Consider the following 18,096-nt stretch of genomic DNA (forward strand, 5'->3'; position numbering starts at 1 on the left):
AGTTCCTGTGTGCTGCGATGTTAAAAACGCTGGTTTTCTCTATGGGGTTTGGTGCAGGAGATGGAAATTTGCTTCACAAACTTCAATTTCCGCTCAGAAAAGGCAGAAATAAAGCAGTAAATGTGCGTTTTTAGACCTGAACACGAGTAGGTGTTGTTAGGTCGCTAAAAATGTGTTTTTTTGCTTTGTTGTTCTGGCCGGCAGCCATGTTTCTGTGAACAAACGTGTCACTTTAACCCCGGAACATGACTCAGGATTCACTGTGCGGAGTCGACTGTGACCGGAGTCATTTATATCCTTCAATCAGTCAAGGACAGACGTGATATTTAGCTGCTGCTGCTTTTTTTTTGTGCACTTATGGAGAGAGAGAGAATGGAGAGAATATAGAGAGGATAGAGAGGATAGAGAGGATAGAGAGGATAGAGAGAGCGGAGGCGGCTCGATTAAACTCTTCATTTCCCTCTAAAAACCCTCCAGTGATTGTTTCGCTGTAGTGAAATAGTAGAAGATAAAGAAGCTGCAACAACATCCAACGCAAACATCACACCAGAGTCTCATTGATTTTTAAGATTCAAGCCGTCACAGTAATACCTGCCTGTGCACACACACACACACACACACACACACACACACACACACACACACACACGAAAGAGATATTTAGCATCAGCTTTTTTAAAGATCTAAATATCTCAATCTGTCACGTCGTCCTGTTTATTAAAGTGATTTTCATACAAAAGAATGAGGAACAATCATTTAAAAACGCTCGTCAAGCGACGCACGAACACAAATACGAAGAAAATCCACACACACACGCACACACACACAAACGACTGCCAAGAAACACAAACACAGGTAGTTAAAATGAAGAAGAGCGCAGCGTCAGCAGCGATAATTAGGCTAACGGAGAGGAAATCAGCAGCTTTTCACGGCAAAGAACGAGCGGACGAACTGGAACCAGGTTTATAATCCGTCCTGTGGACTTTTTTCTTTTTTTTTGACTTAAAAACTGACATTTGTGTCACTTTTTTTAACCCAATTCCTCTCTCGCACCAAATCCCATGGAGAAAACCAAAAAATGTTTACGTCACATCGCACAGCGCTGAGAGTTGAGCTGCAAATCCACTCCGGGCTTTATCACTAAGTTCAAATGTCTTATTTTGTGAATTCGGCTTTTGAAATCTTTTGTTCGGATTTACGTCAGTGACACAAAGTGACCACACGAGACAGCAGCAGCTACTGTGTCCCTGTGAGCTTAAATCACTGATTTTCTCTATGGGGTTTGGTGTGGGAGAAAAATTAAATTTTTTTGGCACAAATTACAACACATAAGTTTTTTTTGTTAATTTTGTTTTGCCATGTTTATACAGAAGCCCAAATGGACAAACCAGTGTGTGTGAAGCAGAAGCTTCAAGGCCACCGTAGAGTCAAAGGCGAGTCTCTCGTTCATCTTTAAAGCTGCAGCACGTTCACTTTTGTCCATCGTTATTTGAGCCTGTGTTTGTTTTTCGCGTCCTTCACCTGAACCGTTAGAGCTGACCGAGGGAGCGTTTGTGCGTATACAGCAGCAGAGCAGAAGCTTTTGAGTCCAGTGACGAGTGTCACCGGGCGACACGGGATCTGAAGCGCGTTTGACATTTGTTTGTATTTAAAACAGTCGCTCGCTTCAGGCTCAAAAAGCCTTTGATTAAACATGAGAGATCAGCATTGGCTGAAAGGAGCGCTCTCTTGACAAGTCTGCCCCCTGGAGGTGACGCACACACACACACACACACACACACACACACACACACACACACACACACACACACACACGCTGCGTTTGATTTGTGGAGCCAAAAATGGACGGAATAAATCACAACAGCTACAGCAACATGGCTGCATACTAATCAGTGTATTTACCCATGGGGAAACTCTGACCCTGACTAATGTGTGTGTGTGTGTGTGTGTGTGTGTGTGTGTGTGTGTGTATCCAGATTCTTATAAAGCACAGTCAGTGAGAGACAAACACAGATGCATGAGTTCACCAGCTGCAAAATTCCTATAAAACAGTGCCTTTAACTGTTGGTGTCATATACCTGTATGTGTGTATACAGATAATATACCTGTAAATAAATATAACACATAAAATATAATAAATAAATATTTTAAAATGATAATTCTGACAATATAGAAAATAAACTTCTTATCAAACGCTGCATTTTAATGTAAATTTTTACGCCACGGTTAAAGGTGATGGTTAAAGTATTTGGTTGTGTTGTTTAGGGTCGAGTTTGGGTTAAAACGCAGCACTACTAGTTTATTTAAAAATGAAATATGTTAAATAAATAAATAAATAAATCAAATAAAATCACAGCTTTATTAAAAACCTGTTCAGTTAAAACCTAATGAAGGGATAATAAAAGCCAAATAAAGACAATAATGATGAATTATAAAGGATAATATGCAGTGTCCTCACTAGGACTGCTGAACAGGTGTGTGTGTGTGTGTGTGTGTGTGTGTTGACTTCAGGAAGTAAATAGAATCCGGGGGAAACTGAACTTTTGACTTCACTGTTGTCGCGTCTGAAGATGAAAACATTAACATTAACGCGGGTCAGGCTTTTTTTATTCAGCGCGGAAACAGAGTCACGACGTGTTTTAGCTCCTGTGAAGAAAAACGACAACAACACGACAACAACACAACAAAAGAAGAAGAAGAAGACGGTTGTCGTTTACCTTTGGGATGACCTCGACCTAACGTCACAAAGCCAGAGGAGATGAAGTTGTGAAAGTCGGCGCCACCGCCGCCACCACCGCTGCTGCGTACGCTCTCTTTACCGTAGTGAAGACCTAAACAACACAAACAACACAACAGTGTTAACATCCACACATTTGTGTACTTTATTTATGTTTCGAGCAACTTTTACTTTCATCTTCTACTGCGTTATCCTCCAATCTCAGCTGATAGTGATTACGTCGCAAAACTTGAGCTAATTTTCCAGAAATCCCTGTTCTTTTACACAGTAAATGGCCGAAATTGTAAGAAAAGAAAAAAACACCAACGTATATTTGTCAAAACTCATCGGATTTGAACGTAATTTGCTACGTTGATCCGGGGCCTGGCGATCTACCATCGTACCAAATTTCATCCAGATCTGCGCATCCGTTCTTTCGTTCTTCGTAACTTTCGTAACCGACAACAGGAGGAAGCCCAGCAGCTCGTTTGATGCCGTTCGTCCAACAAAGACGTCAAACATTAGTCGTTGAAGAAACACGCAGCATCTGTCGACGGTACAATACCATTTTACTCGGGTGTACCCCAAGGGAAGGGTACCGAAAAATTGGGACCCCTAATTTTGCTACTATTTCTAATGGAAAAAAAATATAAATATCCTTATTTTTGAAGGAAAAACACTGTTTTTTCAATGATTTTAACATTAAATGATGACTATTCTAGCTGCAAACGTCTTTTAATGGAATATGTACATAGGTGTAACGAGGCCCATTTCCAGTGTTCTAATGGTTCATTGTGTTTGCTAATGGCGTTAGAAGCTATTGGATGATTAGAAAACCCTTGTGCAATGATGTCAGCACAGCTGAAAACAGTTTTATTATTATTATTTCTAATCTTGTCAATGTCTTGACTGTGTTTTCTAATCATTTTGCAACTCTTTTGATGAATAAAAACACCCAAAAAATGGTACAGGTGAGCCCAGACGTTTGAACGGTAGTGTATTTCTCTGCTTTCTGGCACGTTTAATCCTGTAATCCTGTGGTAACAGAGGGGTTTATCCCATGTTATTCTGCTGTCAGATTACTGTCGGAAACCCTCTGTTTATATTTCAAACACCACGCTTGTTCCTCGTCTGCGGCGTCAAACAGAAACTCCCCTCCCTTCCCCGCGGCGTCGTTTCCCCTCGGGCGCTCGCGGAAATGTGAACAAACACCAGTCGCTGTTGTTGTTTGGAAAAAAATAAAAAGCAATATGTTTCCAGCAGAAGCAGCCGCTGCACTTTGAACTCAATCACAACCCCCCCCCCCCCCCTCCCTCTGCGCGCCGCAGATAGAGCCCACAATCCACCGGGTGTGATCAAATTCTCTGCGAGTGTTGCGTTCAGTTGTCACCTTTGTCATTGGTAGGCCGCTCCACGACCCACTGCGGCAACCCCTGAATCTGAAAGACCCTTCAAAAGCAAACCTCCTCCTCCTCCTCCTCCTCTTCCTCCTCCTCCTCCTCCTCTTTCCCCACTCACAGCTCATTAAGGTGAGCTAGCATGAAGAGCCTGCAGGGGCGACGGCGCTCGCATTATGAATTTATCGTCCTTGCTACAAAGAAATTTCGTGACTTTGTGCCGCGGCGGAAATGAGCGGGTGCTGCCGAGTATTCATATGCTAATGCTGCTTTTAATCACGCGTCCACGTCCACGTCGTCGTCCTAAAGATGAAACCCACACCTGTGAGTTACCTCAGAGAGTGAGAAATAATGTGAAGAATAAGTTAATTATGGTTAAGGTAAAAAAAGCTGGATTGTGGTGCAGCGTCGGCGAGAGCCGGTTAATCTGACTCTCAAGGTGGATTAAGCTTTAACACGAGGCTCGGCTGAGGTCATTCACATGGTTTTTTACGGCGTTATCAGATGATGCTGCGGACGCGGAACTGTGTACGTCATCTCTGTGATGTCGTTCTACCGATTTCGTCACATGCTTTTTCGTCACATGCTAACCCTTTCAGATTCATGTTCTCATAAAAGCTGAGTTTTTGTCTGATTTTATCTTAAGATTATGCTTATTTTAAATGCAAACACTACATATTTCCAGGGTCCAATCACCTCATTTGTTGTGCATCTATTTCCACAAGGTCTAGAGTTTACTATGTTCCTTGAAGGCATCTTCATCGGCAGCTGTTTGCCGAGTGAACTGCTTGTGTTTTGGGTTTTTTCCCAGAATAAATGACATTTACGAGGTTCCCTGAATGCACCTCTGAGCTCAACACGTTATGGACTCTGCATTTATCACGTTAGCTCTCATGCGCTGGGTTTTTCCGTGGATCTGCTGATCGGCTGTGTACGTAATCTCTGTGATGTCGTACCGTGGCATTTTCATCACATGCTCTCCCAGATTCATGTTCTCAGGAAAGCTGAGTTTTTGTCTGATTTTTATCTTAAGATTATGTTTATTTTTTGTGTTATTTAGGCATTTTTAAAAAATACATACACTACATATTTCCAGGGTCCAATGACCTCATTAGTTGTGCATCTATTACCACAAGGTCTAGAGTTTACTATGTTCCTTGAATGCATCTTCAGCAGCAGCTGTTTGCCGAGGGAAGTGCTTGGTTTTTTTTCAGAATTAATGACATTTACAAGGTTCCCTGAATGCACCTCTGACCAGTTCGTGTTTTCATCATGTGATCTCTCAAATTCATGGCTTTACTTAGTTTTTGTCTCATTTTATCTTAAGATTGTGCTTATTTTTTGTGTCATTTAGGCATTTTTTAAACAGGAAACTGAAGTCTCTAAACCACTCACTCTCCCTTGACCAAACTCCATTGAGAAAATGTGCGTTTTTAGCTCACAAAGACACAGGAGCTGCTGGTCCGCTGCTGCCTCTTGTGGTCAGTTTGCGTCACTTGGGTTAATCTGAATAAACATTTTTAAAAGCCGAAACCACAAAATAACACCTTTGAACTCACTGGTGGAGGCACAAATGGATCGACCGCACGTTCGCGATGTGGCGTGAAAATCGCTGATTTTCTCAATGGGATTTGGTGCGGCAAGTAAACGTCAACACAAAGACCAGTTTCCTGTTGTTTTAACGGCAAAATAAAGTGGCAAACGCATTCTTGAGATGTCTGAGACTCAAGCTAACATGGAGTTTTATTAGATGACCGTTGTGTTCAATCAATTAAACCACAGCGTTGTAGTGAACTGCAGTCGGTGCAGTATCCTGATTCTCACCTGCATCATAATTAACGGGCTCAGAGATGCTGATGGATCCACACAGGAAACCTCTGCACAGATGTGTGCGTACACTCTGGAGGCAAACGGCTGCAGCTGTGCAATAAAAACACGGGGCAATAACGATGGAGGCGATGAGGACGGGGGTCTCTGACACGTGGACGTTGTTCTGAAAACACGTGGGCGATGATTATCTGGTCGACTGGGGAGCCGGCGAGGTCACGGCGGAGACGTTTACGGCGAACGATTCAGGGATTAATTGGTCGAGAGGTTGCGTTTGTTTTATCTGAATGTGATTATAACGGCTGCTGCCGGTGAACATCGCAGTAATTTAATCAGCGTTTTTGTTATTTGGGCAGAATTAACAGACTATAAACTACAAACCGCCCTCCTGTGTTCGCTCTGATCTGACCTATTTTTTTTTTTACAAGTTTACTGAATCCTAAACGTTGTTTTTTAATCTAATTTCCTTCAAGATCTCATGTAATCTTGACGCACTGCAGATTTAAAGCAATTTTTTGACTTGATAACAAAGCGATAGTGGAATTTAAAGGCTCATAATGTGAGTAAGAAGCATGAAAAAGCCCCAAAAAACATGATAAATTAAAATTGAAAACATTATTCTTATCACAATATTAAAAAGAACAATGTTTCATAAAAGATTGCACTGATAATCCGAATTTTTGAATATTTCCAGTGTCCAATTCCCTCATTAGTTGCGCCTCCATTACCACAAGTTGTAGAGTTTACGAGTTTACGAGGTTCCTTGAATGCATCCTCATCGGCAGCTGTTTGCAGAGTGAACTGCTTGTATTTTTTTTATTTTATTTTGCAGAATGAATGACATTTACTAGGTTCCCTGAATGCACCTCTGAGCTCCACATGTCGTGGCCTCTGCATTTATCACGTTAGCTCTCATGCTCTGGGTTTTTGTGTTCATTTAAAGACAATTTTCAGGGAAAAGTGGCCTGGAAATGAGCAAATACTTGTAGTTTAAACTAAACAGTGATGATTTAAAGCTGTAGTACGTAACATTTGTTTACTTTTCTTGTCCATGTTATTATATATAACAGCTACAATGTCAATTTATCCATCCAAAAACAAGCTAGCAAAGCTGTCACACCGGGCTGTGGGAGCGTTTGTGTGTATACAGCTGTAGAGCAGGGGCGGGCGGGGACAAACTGCTCGACGACTGGGTTTTTTTGAGCGATTGAAACGTTTTTTTGTGGACGCTTATTTGCCTTTTCAGTCGTCTCGCTCTACAGCTTCAGTGTTTTTCCTTCCCAACGTAAAACCAATTTGTTTTCGCCAACAATTAAATTAAGATTTAAGAATTCAAGGAGGGAAAAAAAATAGCTAAAGGTCACATCAGAGCTGCTAAACACCTCTGAATGTCCGTAAGCAGTTTGACCTTTTCCATCTCTGACTCATAACTGACCGCTCCATTTCCACACACGTCTATAATCTATATAAATAAATATAATCTGGAATATACCGTAGACGCCGTGACGCGCTCGTTCTTCTTCCCGCTGCTTATTCCGATTCCTCTGCCGTGGCGAACACGGCTCCATAACTCATCATCTCATTTTGATTTATTTATTTTATTTAGCAAGTGCAGTTTCTGTTGACTAAACTGAAGTCGGAGGAGGAAGAAAATGATATTTCATCACAGTGAGCGCTGAGGAAAATGTCAGCGAGGAAACCAAGCGGCAAAAAAACAAAACAAAACCACAGAAAAACAAAAGAGGCGAAGCTTGGCCCGCGGTGCAGCGAGGAGAAAACACATCAGCTTCATCTGCACAGAGCTGCAGAGCTGCAGGTCTCACTGTGTTACTCACAGAAACATTTATTGTTTACTTTCACCGACGGCGACCTGACGACTCGTCTCTTCTCAAGGTCTGAGCTGAGGCTGCGGGGACGAGGGAGCGTTTACTGTTTACTGTTTACAGCCACAAAGCTGCAGGAAAAACACCAGAGAGCCAGCGACCGCGGAGAGGAGACGCAAATAAAACTAGCTGCAACTTTGCTCCGGTGTCAGATTCTGCTGCACGGACCGATTCTGAGAGGGAGAATACACCAAAATACACCAAAATACACCAGAGACTTCAGGTTTAACAGAGTCTAAACAATAACACCAGACACCTTCAGATTCTGTCACCTGGGTTTTTGTGAACCAACACATTCTGATCCACTGGATCCAGAAGAACCTTCAGGATCTGTGTAGAACTTTAACTAAAGAAGATCCTTCTGGTTATTTGTAGAACTTGAACTCCAGAAGAGCCTTCTGGGACTGTATAGGACTTTACCTCTAGAAGAAAAACCTTCTATATATCGGTATAGAACTTTACCTCCAGAAGATCCTTCTGGATCTGCGTAGAACTTTACCTCCAGAAGAAGAATCTTCTATATATTGGTATAGAACTTTACCCCCAGAAGAACCTTCTGGATCTGTACAGAACTTTACCTCCAGAAGAAGAACCTTCTAGATCTGTATAGAACTTTACTTCCAGAAGAAGAACCTCCTGGATCTTTATAGAACTTTACCTCCAGAAGATCCTTCTGGGACTGTATAGGACTTTACCTCTAGAAGAAGAACCTTCTATATATTGGTATAGAACTTTACCCCCAGAAGAATCTTCTGGATCTTTATAGAACTTTACCTCCAGAAGAACCTTCTGGATCTGTGTAGAGCTTTAACTCCAGAAGAAGAACCTTCTGGATCTTTATAGAACTTTACTTCCAGAAGAAGAACCTTCTATATATCGGTATAGAACTTTACCCCCAGAAGAACCTTCTGGATCTGTGTAGAACTTTACCTCCAGGAGAACCTTCGTATAGAACTTTACCTGCAGAGGAAGCTTCTGGATCTGTACATAACTTGCTAAAAACCACCATTTTAATTAATCTTATTATTTAGCTCACAATTAAAATAATTATTACTTATTATTTGAATCACAAACGATGCCGTTTTCAATGCCAAGACTTTAATTTAGAGATTATAATTCCAACCCTGATACTCTTGGGAAACTGGAGAACACCCACTGCTACCTATCGCCCCCTAGTGCAGTGGAGTTGAACACAGCGTCTTCAGTTAAAAAGCAGTGACTGGTAAACTCTCAGTGAGTGAGGAGGTGATTATAGCTGAGAGCGTCACAGCTGAGCTGGATGTTGTGAGTTGTTAAGATCCTCTCAGGCCCTTTAGCCACTCGCTGGCTGGCTTTATGAGCTCCGTTCACCTGATTTAAAAGCATCTCAAAAAGGAGGAAGTGAAGTGCTCCAGTGGAGGAGCGTCTCCTTAAGAGGCCTCGTCCTCCTCGTCATTTTTTTTTTGTCAAATGCCCATTTAGTCGCACATGAATATGCATTTTCCGTCGCCGTCGTCGATCTGCCACAGCTCAGTCGTGGAGCTCCACAATTTATACGCACACATTAAACACGCTTTTTCGCCTCGGTGCTGTCACTGCCTTTGGAGGAGGAGGAGGAGGAGGAGGAGGAGGAGGAAGAGGAGGAGGAGGAGGAGGAGGAGGTGCAGTGACTCTGTGTGAACCTTTAACCACTTCACCAAAAAGCTCACTTGATAAAAACAAACAGCTGCGCTCGCTCTTAAACAGCCTCCTTTAACCGGAAAGTGAGGTTTGTAAATCCTGCACCAAAGCCCATAGAGAAAATCAGCGTTTTTTAGCTCACGGTGGACACAGGAGCTGCTGGTCTACTGCTGCCTCGTGTGGCCGACGTTAACCTGATCAAAGGATTTCAAAGCCCGAATTCGCAAAACAACATATTTGAAATTAATCGTGGAGGCAAACGTGGATCAACAACTGCTGTGCTGCTGTGATGTGAAATCGTTGATTTTCTCTATGGGCTTTGGTGCAGGAGAGTGAGAGCATTTTCAGCCGCAGCGATCACTAATCTCCATGACAACACATCCATTCTTTATTGGTCCTAAAGGGAATATATTTAACAGGTTTTAAACAACAACAAAAAATAGAATTAAGTTACAATATTAACCACTCGGCTAACAAGCTAACACATGTACTGTATCTAGCGAACTAGCTCTATACTAGTTACTAGCTATATACTGTAGCTATCAAGCTATACATTTATCCCTCAAGCCAGCTAGCTATCTAGCTAACAAGCTCTTGCTATAATTCTGTCTATACGTCTAGCTAACTAGCTCTTACTATATACTTTATCTATCTAGCTGTCTACACATGTACACAGTATGCATATGTAGATAGCTAGCTATAGCAAGAGCTAGTTAGCTATAAAGCTAGATATATAGATAGCGATCACTAATCTCCATGACAACAAATCCATTCCTTATTGGTCCTAAAGGGAATATATTTAACAGATTTTGAGCAACAGAAAAGTAGAATTAAGTTACAATATTAACCACTCGGCTAGCAAGCTAACACATGTACTGTATCTAGCGAACTAGCGCTTGCTGTATACTGTAGCTATCAAGCTATATATTTATCCCTCAAGCCAGCTAGCTATATATCTAGCTAACTAGCTCTTGCTATGTTTCTAGCTAACCAGCTCTTGCTATAATTCTATCTATACATCTAGCTAACTAGCTCTTACTATATACTTTATCTATCTAGCTGTCTACACATGTACACAGTATGCATATGTAGATAGCTAGCTATAGCAAGAGCTAGTTAGCTATAAAGCTAGATATATAGATAGCGATCACTAATCTCCATGACAACAAATCCATTCCTTATTGGTCCTAAAGGGAATATATTTAACAGATTTTGAGCAACAGAAAAGTAGAATTAAGTTACAATATTAACCACTCGGCTAGCAAGCTAACACATGTACTGTATCTAGCGAACTAGCTCTTGCTGTATACTGTAGCTATCAAGCTATATATTTATCCCTCAAGCCAGCTAGCTATATATCTAGCTAACTAGCTCTTGCTATGTTTCTAGCTAACCAGCTCTTGCTATAATTCTATCTATACATCTAGCTAACTAGCTCTTACTATATACTTTATCTATCTAGCTGTCTACACATGTACAGTATGCACATGTAGATAGCGATCACTAATCTCCATGACGACAAATCCATTCCTTATTGGTCCTAAAGGGAATATATTTAACAGATTTTGAGCAACAAAAAAAGTAGAATTAAGTTACGATTAGAGACTAAAATGTTGACGTTGATACTGGGCTGCAAAAAAAGTGCAATATCCAAAGTGAAAGGCTCTGCAAATATTTGATAAAGATTAAAAAAAACACAGCGTTATGATGAAATTCTGCAGCGTTGCAGGAGATTTTAAAGCCTTAAAAATCAAATGTTTGCTCCTCAGATGAAAAATAAAACGAGGTTTGTTTGTTGCCAGAAGCCAAAAAAAAGGTAAAATCTTAATAATTCTGATGGTTTTTTTTTGCATGAAAATGACAAAAATGATCAGTGTATCGAGGTTTTTGACGTATAGATCATGTAGATCAAGTCTAGGGTCTAAGAACACTGTCTTAACCCACAAAGGGCGAAGTTAAACCTTCGTTTATGAGATAATTAAATGTAAATGTGTGACTTTAATGTTGTGAGATTGAAGCAGAACTCGCCTCTCAATCACTGTCAGCACAGAGCCACCGTTCTCAGAGGATAAACGTCACATCGCTGATGTGTGGATGTGGCGTTTAAATCAGTTTAGTCGCTTTAGTTAATTATTGATGCGTTTTCAGACGTAGATTTACACAAAATACAACGCAGTTATTTGGAGAAATTCTGCAGATGTCGTTGTTTTTGCTGTAAAATGGACGCCCGTGGATATTTTCCTCTTCTCCTCTTGTGCCACAGACGCTCAAAATCGCTCAAACTCTCGTCTGTGTTTCGTCATAAATCATTATTTTTTTTCCCCGTCTGCGTCTCCTGATGTCTCCGTCTGATAAGAACACCTGCAGCTGCTGCTGCTAAGACCAATACTGAGATATACATTCAAATCAAGCTCATTTCAAATATAAATTTACTCCAAAAATAAGGTACACAGTAAATAAAGCCACAGCATCTGCAGCAGTTATAAGAGCAGTGTTTCGCCCGGAGACTCTGGAGCTCTTACCGTGGTTGGACTTGGACGAGTGCACCGGGGTGTAGTGGTTCTTGGACGAGGTTCTGACCGGCGTGTTGTCTTTGGGCGATCCGTTCATCGCCGCGAAGTTCTCACAGTCGTATTGCGATATGGGGATGGGCCCCTGCTGCCTCAGGATGTCTGCGAGCGCCCTGGAAACGAGACTCAGGCTTAGAAAACTGCACCAAAAACATGTTTGTAATGCATGTCATACATATTGAGTCCTGAAGGTGGCGCTACGGCAGCTGTTTGAATCTCAAAACTTACAGAAAATCTTCATACGAGCTTAAGTTTTGCAGCTCACAGCAAAACATGGAGCGACTTTTATTTATTTTTAGCCCCAATATTAACCACTCGGCTAGCAAGCTAACACATGTACTGTATCTATACACTGTATCTAGCGAACTAGCTCTTGCTATATACTGTAGCTATCAAGCTATATATGTATCCCTCAAGCCAGCTAGTTATATACTGTATCTAGCTAACCAGCTGTTGCTGTTTCTAGCTAACGAGCTCTTGCTTTAATTCTATCTAGCTATATAAACATCTAGCTAACTAGCCCTTACTATATACTTTATCTATCTAGCTTTCTACATATGTACACAGTATACAATTGTAGCTAGCTATAGCAAGAGTTAGTTAGACATAAAGCTAGATATATAGATAGCGAGATACAGTTAAACCAGAGCTAGTTGGCTATATCAACACTATATAGCAAGAATTAGTTAGCTAGACATATCGATAACTAAATATACCAAGTTAGTTAGCTATATATAGTTAGATATAGTAAGGGTAAGTTAGCTAGATTTATAGGTAGCTAAATATAAGAATAGTTGGTCAGCTAGATATATCTGTATCTAACTAGCTAACTCTTACTATATCTAGCCATCGCTATATATCTAGCTAACCAGCTTCTGCTATATCTAGCTATCTAGCTAACTAACTATAGCTATATGTATATACAGTATAGCTAACCAGCTCTCTTCTGCTGTATCTGGTTATCTTTATATCTAGCTAACTAACTCTTGCTATATCTTGCCATCTCTCTATATGTCTAGCTAACCAGCTTTTGCTATATCTAGCTAGCTTGCTATTTATATATGTCTCTCTATCTAGCCATCTAAATATCTAGCTAACTAGCCCTCGCTATATCTAGCCATCTTTATCTCTCTCTATCTATCTAGCTAGGTAGCTAACTAGCTGTAATCTGAGTGTGAACTTCAGAATGACAGTGATTTGTCTTTAGCGATTGACTTCGTGAACTCAAACCTTTGTGTTTGTGCGACATCAGAGTGATAAAGTGTCGTTAAATCGTTAATTTCTTCCTCTCTTTGTGCAGTTAAACATCTTTTAAAAACAACAACAGCAACAACATAAAGACAACAAGTCTGTTTTACGCTCACTGACGCCACCGCTAATCGTTCGCTCAGTGTTTCAGTGCAATTACGGCTAATTCGGTTTCTTCATTTTTTATTTTTTTTTAATGACCGTGAAACACGATGAATGTTCATTTTCAGCAGATTGGAAAATAAAATAAATAGTGTGTGTGTGTGTACTTGAGGCATACAGAGGACCAGTGAGGGTTTTTAACCAACAAAGTGAGGACATTTTTACAAAGTGAGGACATTTCGGCCCGGTCCTCATTCACTTCCTCAGGTTGCTATACAGGTTGCTATAGTATAGTATGACGTTTTTTTGTCAAATTTTGGACTAAAACTTTTTTGTCAAAGATTTTTTCAACTTTTGGACGACAAAGTATAGTTTGACGTTTTTGTCAAATTTGGGACCAAAAATTTTTGGTCAAATTATTTTTGAAATTTTGGTCAACATAGTATAGTATGACGTTTTTGTCAAATTGTGGACCAAAAAAACAAAACGACAAACAAACAATCCAGCTCTTTTGGCTCTGGGGCTCCACCTGCAGACATTTTATGGTACTGCAACCAGTAGTTCTTTGTAGACGTCATTCATTACGTAGATATTTGTAATTGTGTTGATTTATAAAGTGGAAATGCTAGTCCTCACTTTGTCAGCACGTTTAGCCGGTCCTCAGTATGCAGCAAGTACAAGAGTGTGTGTGTGTGTGTGTGCGTGTGTATGTGTGTGTCGCCTAATTGGGTTGAATTTGAATGTTTTTTTTGGTCGGCAGCAGGTGCATCATGTGGAAGGATGGAGCCCTCGAGGGCGGAGGAGTGGAAGCAATGATGATGAAAGAAAAGTTCACAAAGTGTTTGTTTGCTTTGGAAACGGCTTCATTAAAAAAAAGAGAAGAAGACGATGACGACGGGAAATCAAACGAGTCGCACGGCGCTCGAAGCAGCTCAAAGCTTTTGTACGACAAATGTATCAGCGACGTAACCTTTGCTTTTAAATTAATATTTCAGCTTCCCCCTCCTCCTCCTCCTCCTTATTGAATGTGCAGCAGTGCATGCATGTCACATGACCTTGATACAAACGTTAACACAATCCATTATTCACAGTCTTAAGATTGCTCGAGTGTTGAATAATGCATCCCATAAAGGATTGGGAAAAAAAAAAACCTCTCTTCAATCTTGAGGAAATAATGTGTGTCAGCGTTTGTTGGCGCTTTGACGACATGTGGTCCACTCATGTAAGAGAACGCTCGTATGTTTGGCCCTCGGGGGGCAGCAGGGAGCCGGCTGAGGGGGACGACGACGTCCTGTTAAATCTAAATAAGCCAAATACCTGGGTGGGGGGTGGTGGGGGGGGTATCTTAATATACATCATCTCATATCAACAATATCTTAAAACCATATTCAGTGCTTTATCTCAACTCTTAGGCAGCATTTTTCTGCCTAAAAAACACATTTTGTGTCATTTTGTAAGCGGCCGACTCTCCCCGCACCAAACTCCATTGAAAAAAACAGTGAGTTTGGTGAGCAGCTCCCGCCTCCGTCGCCACGTTCCAGCATATTATTTTGTAAATTCGGCACGTGACGGCCTGTGTTCGGAATCAACGAAGTGGCACAAAGTGAGCAAAAGAGGCCACAGTGGAGCAGCCGTAGAACAGCAGCTCCTGAGTCACTGCAGGCTAAAAAAACGCCGATTTTCTCTATGGGGTTTGGTGCAGGAGAGTGAGACGTTTACAAACTTCAGTTTCTAGCTGTTTTTAGATATCGTAGATTTAAGCTGGTGTAGATTTAAGTTGTTTTCTTTCTTCTTTTTTTCTGTTTGTGCCCCTGCTGGCAGCCATGTGTCATTACATTAAATCCCACAACTGCAAGTGCGCCGCATAGAAACAGAGCGATCGCTTTAAGGAGAAGCGTCTGTACGAAGACGCGCTGGAGCTCAGAGGCTGCTCGCTCCCACACACACACACACACACTGCAGCAGTTTAGCACCGTCCGTTAAAAAAAGCTTCTCTTCATTAAAGAGTCATTTTCACTGTATTTGTCTCTCGTATAGAAGGACAAACGCATGAACTCAGCATAAAATCTGATTATATAAACTTGTGTGGTCGTAACACAGAGGCGCTGCTACAAAACCTGGGACCCCAGACTGTGAGGGAGGGGGGGGGGCCCCTGGCAAAAACACCAATTCCATCATGCACACTGATTCTCTCTATGATGCCGTGTATATCTTATGTATGTTTTTGTATTCATTTTAAACCAAATGCATCAAATTAGAACACATTTTTATGTCAAATACTTCATAAATGACATTATCATAGAGAAATATATCACCGTGAGGCATAATTATTTATTTAATCTCACAGGGAATCCTTGGAGAATTATTCTGTGTCCATTTACAGCCGTTTCTGCATCATTTAAACGACTAAAACGTCAGGAAAAACACATTTGTGCCGTTTGTGCCATTTTAAAGACATAAAAATCCGAATTTAAAGAAGTATTTTCATTATTTTATTTTTTTTGTAACTTTTTCACTCTATCTGATCAAGTGAATCGATCAAATACCAATCATTGATATGACGCCAACATAATATCGGCTCATTCCTAGTGTTTATGACCTTTGATCCCAAAAGTTAAACTCTGTTTAAGCAGCGTCTCTCACGCACTCACTCACGCACTCACTCACCGGTGTATGTTCATTTCCTGCGGGGGCTCCGTCGCTTTGTCGTACGCCACTTTGACCGACACTCCCACCACGATGATGAAGGCTATGATCCCGCACGTGATGTAGACCGCGGTGTTGGTCTGGTCCATGCTGGGGTCGTAGGTCTCGCCCGTGGGCACCGGGGACGGCGCGGCCGTCTGCACCCACTCCGGCTTGCGGTAGTTCTTGCAGGCTTTCTGGTCCAGGCGGTCCTTCTTGTACTCGCAGCAGAAGCGCAGGTAACACGTGCCGCAGCAGTAGCGGTGGTCCGTGTTGTTGCACTCGAACAGCTTGTCATACTGGCCGCTCACGTCGTAGTAGCCCAGGCAGGTGTCGTGGTTGCTGGCGGGCGCTGCGGGCGCCGCGGGCGGCTGCTGCGGCGGCGGCGTCTGCGTCCTCTGCGGCGCGGTGAGCGTGGGCACCGCGGTGGTTTTCAGCGCCTTCTTGGGCGTCGGCCTCGCCTTCTTTGCGCCTGCAGCAGCGCCCCACACGCACAGCGGGTCCAGGTAGATGAGCAGCAGCAGAAGGCGCCGTATCCCCATGGTAGAGTGCAAGTTTTTTGGGGGGGGGGGGTGGTTTGGCTGTTCGTGGCGAAGACGCGTAAACTCGCGCGTATTTCAAGGTTCAGTCTCGCGCGCGTCCTGCCCTGCGCGCTCAGTCTCGGCGCGTGCAGCCCTCATCATAATCATCATCATCAAGTCCATCACCGCGACCCCCGGACACAGAGACGGCCGCGGAGAGAGCACCATGTCCCGGCAACGGGACAGCGGGGAGGCGGCGGGTTCGTGCCCGGGCTGTGCGCACTCCTCCCCGGCTGAGAGGCTCGCGGAGGCGCCGGCGCGTCGCTGTCCAAGGTGCTGAATCCTGGAGCCTCCGCCTCCTCCTGCTCCTCCAGTCGCTTCTGCTCGAGTCAAAGTTAAGCTGCGAAACAAATACGCGAAACGCGCTCATTAGGTATGATCGTCACGTGACAGGCGCGTCATTATTCATTTCTTTTTACACGCCCCAAAAAACACACACACACATTTAGTCATTAACATTAGTCCACGCGCACATCACTGTTACATCCACGGTGCGTAAAGGAATCTGAAGAAGACCATTTTTTTTAACAACTGTTGTTTTATTCATTAATGAAGTAGAATTAATGTTTATTTTTTAAATAATAATATGATTAGTTTGATGATAAACTGAGAGAAAATCAGCCTTTACCTCAGTGAGGATGATCCCGCCGAGGACCTGCTCCGTGTCTGCCTCTGCGAGAGTGAACAGAACACCAGCCTACACACACACACACACACACACACACACACACACACACACACACACACACACACACACACACACACACACACACACACACACACACACACACACTCTCTCTCTCTCTCTCCTCCCTCCTCCTCTCGGTAAATGTCCTCCACCTCCGTCCAGCAGCGTTTTATCACCATTATTTTTCATTTATTTTTCATTTTTGCTGCTTCGTGTCTGTAAAATAGTGTATTTTTTGGGTCGAAAAACCTTTAATTTGCTGCTTTTTCCTGATAAAATCCATCCTTTTTGGCACGTGAGTGGTTAATGAGACAGTTTTTAAAGGTCCAGTGTGTGATGACATTTACACTCTAAAACTAAATGTCGCCAGTTTTTCCAACCTAAAAAAGACTCAATTCAACCTTTACTCTTTTACTTTAGGCAACAATTAAACTTGTGTGTGTGTAAGTTACACTTGCATGATATTTTTTTACAGTGTAAACTGAATGTATTGGCTGAATTTGACCACACTACACTATAAAAAAAGTCCAAAGAAAAACTTAATTTAGTTATTTATCTTTATAAATAATTAATATATTCAGGTTTTACCAACAGTAAAAAGTCTATTTGAAAATGTTTTTTGACCATTTTCAAATTTTTGTAGTCTGTCAGTGGATTAAATACTGAAATCACTCAAAGTCATCAAAATAATGTGTGATATTTCAAAAATAAAAGTGTTTGTTTTGATATGCAATGATGAA

General features: G+C 41.9%; 1 protein-coding gene across 1 annotated transcript in view; it reads right to left on the reverse strand.

The window, feature by feature from the left end:
* The window catches only part of LOC310939959 (protein shisa-6-like), a gene marked incomplete at both ends in the record, with an annotated part of 89,951 nt that extends 73,322 nt beyond the window's left edge, over positions 1-16,629 (reverse strand). The window contains 3 exons of the mRNA XM_083904845.1: positions 2,718-2,831; positions 12,005-12,165; positions 16,070-16,629. Of these exons, the coding sequence (XP_083760971.1) occupies positions 2,718-2,831; positions 12,005-12,165; positions 16,070-16,629 (835 nt within the window). The remainder of the gene's footprint in view (positions 1-2,717; positions 2,832-12,004; positions 12,166-16,069) is intronic.
* Between the last annotated feature and the right edge of the window lie 1,467 nt (positions 16,630-18,096).

Source organism: Microchirus variegatus, assembly GCF_963457635.1.
Source record: "Microchirus variegatus genome assembly, chromosome: 18".
NCBI lineage: Eukaryota > Metazoa > Chordata > Actinopteri > Pleuronectiformes > Soleidae > Microchirus > Microchirus variegatus.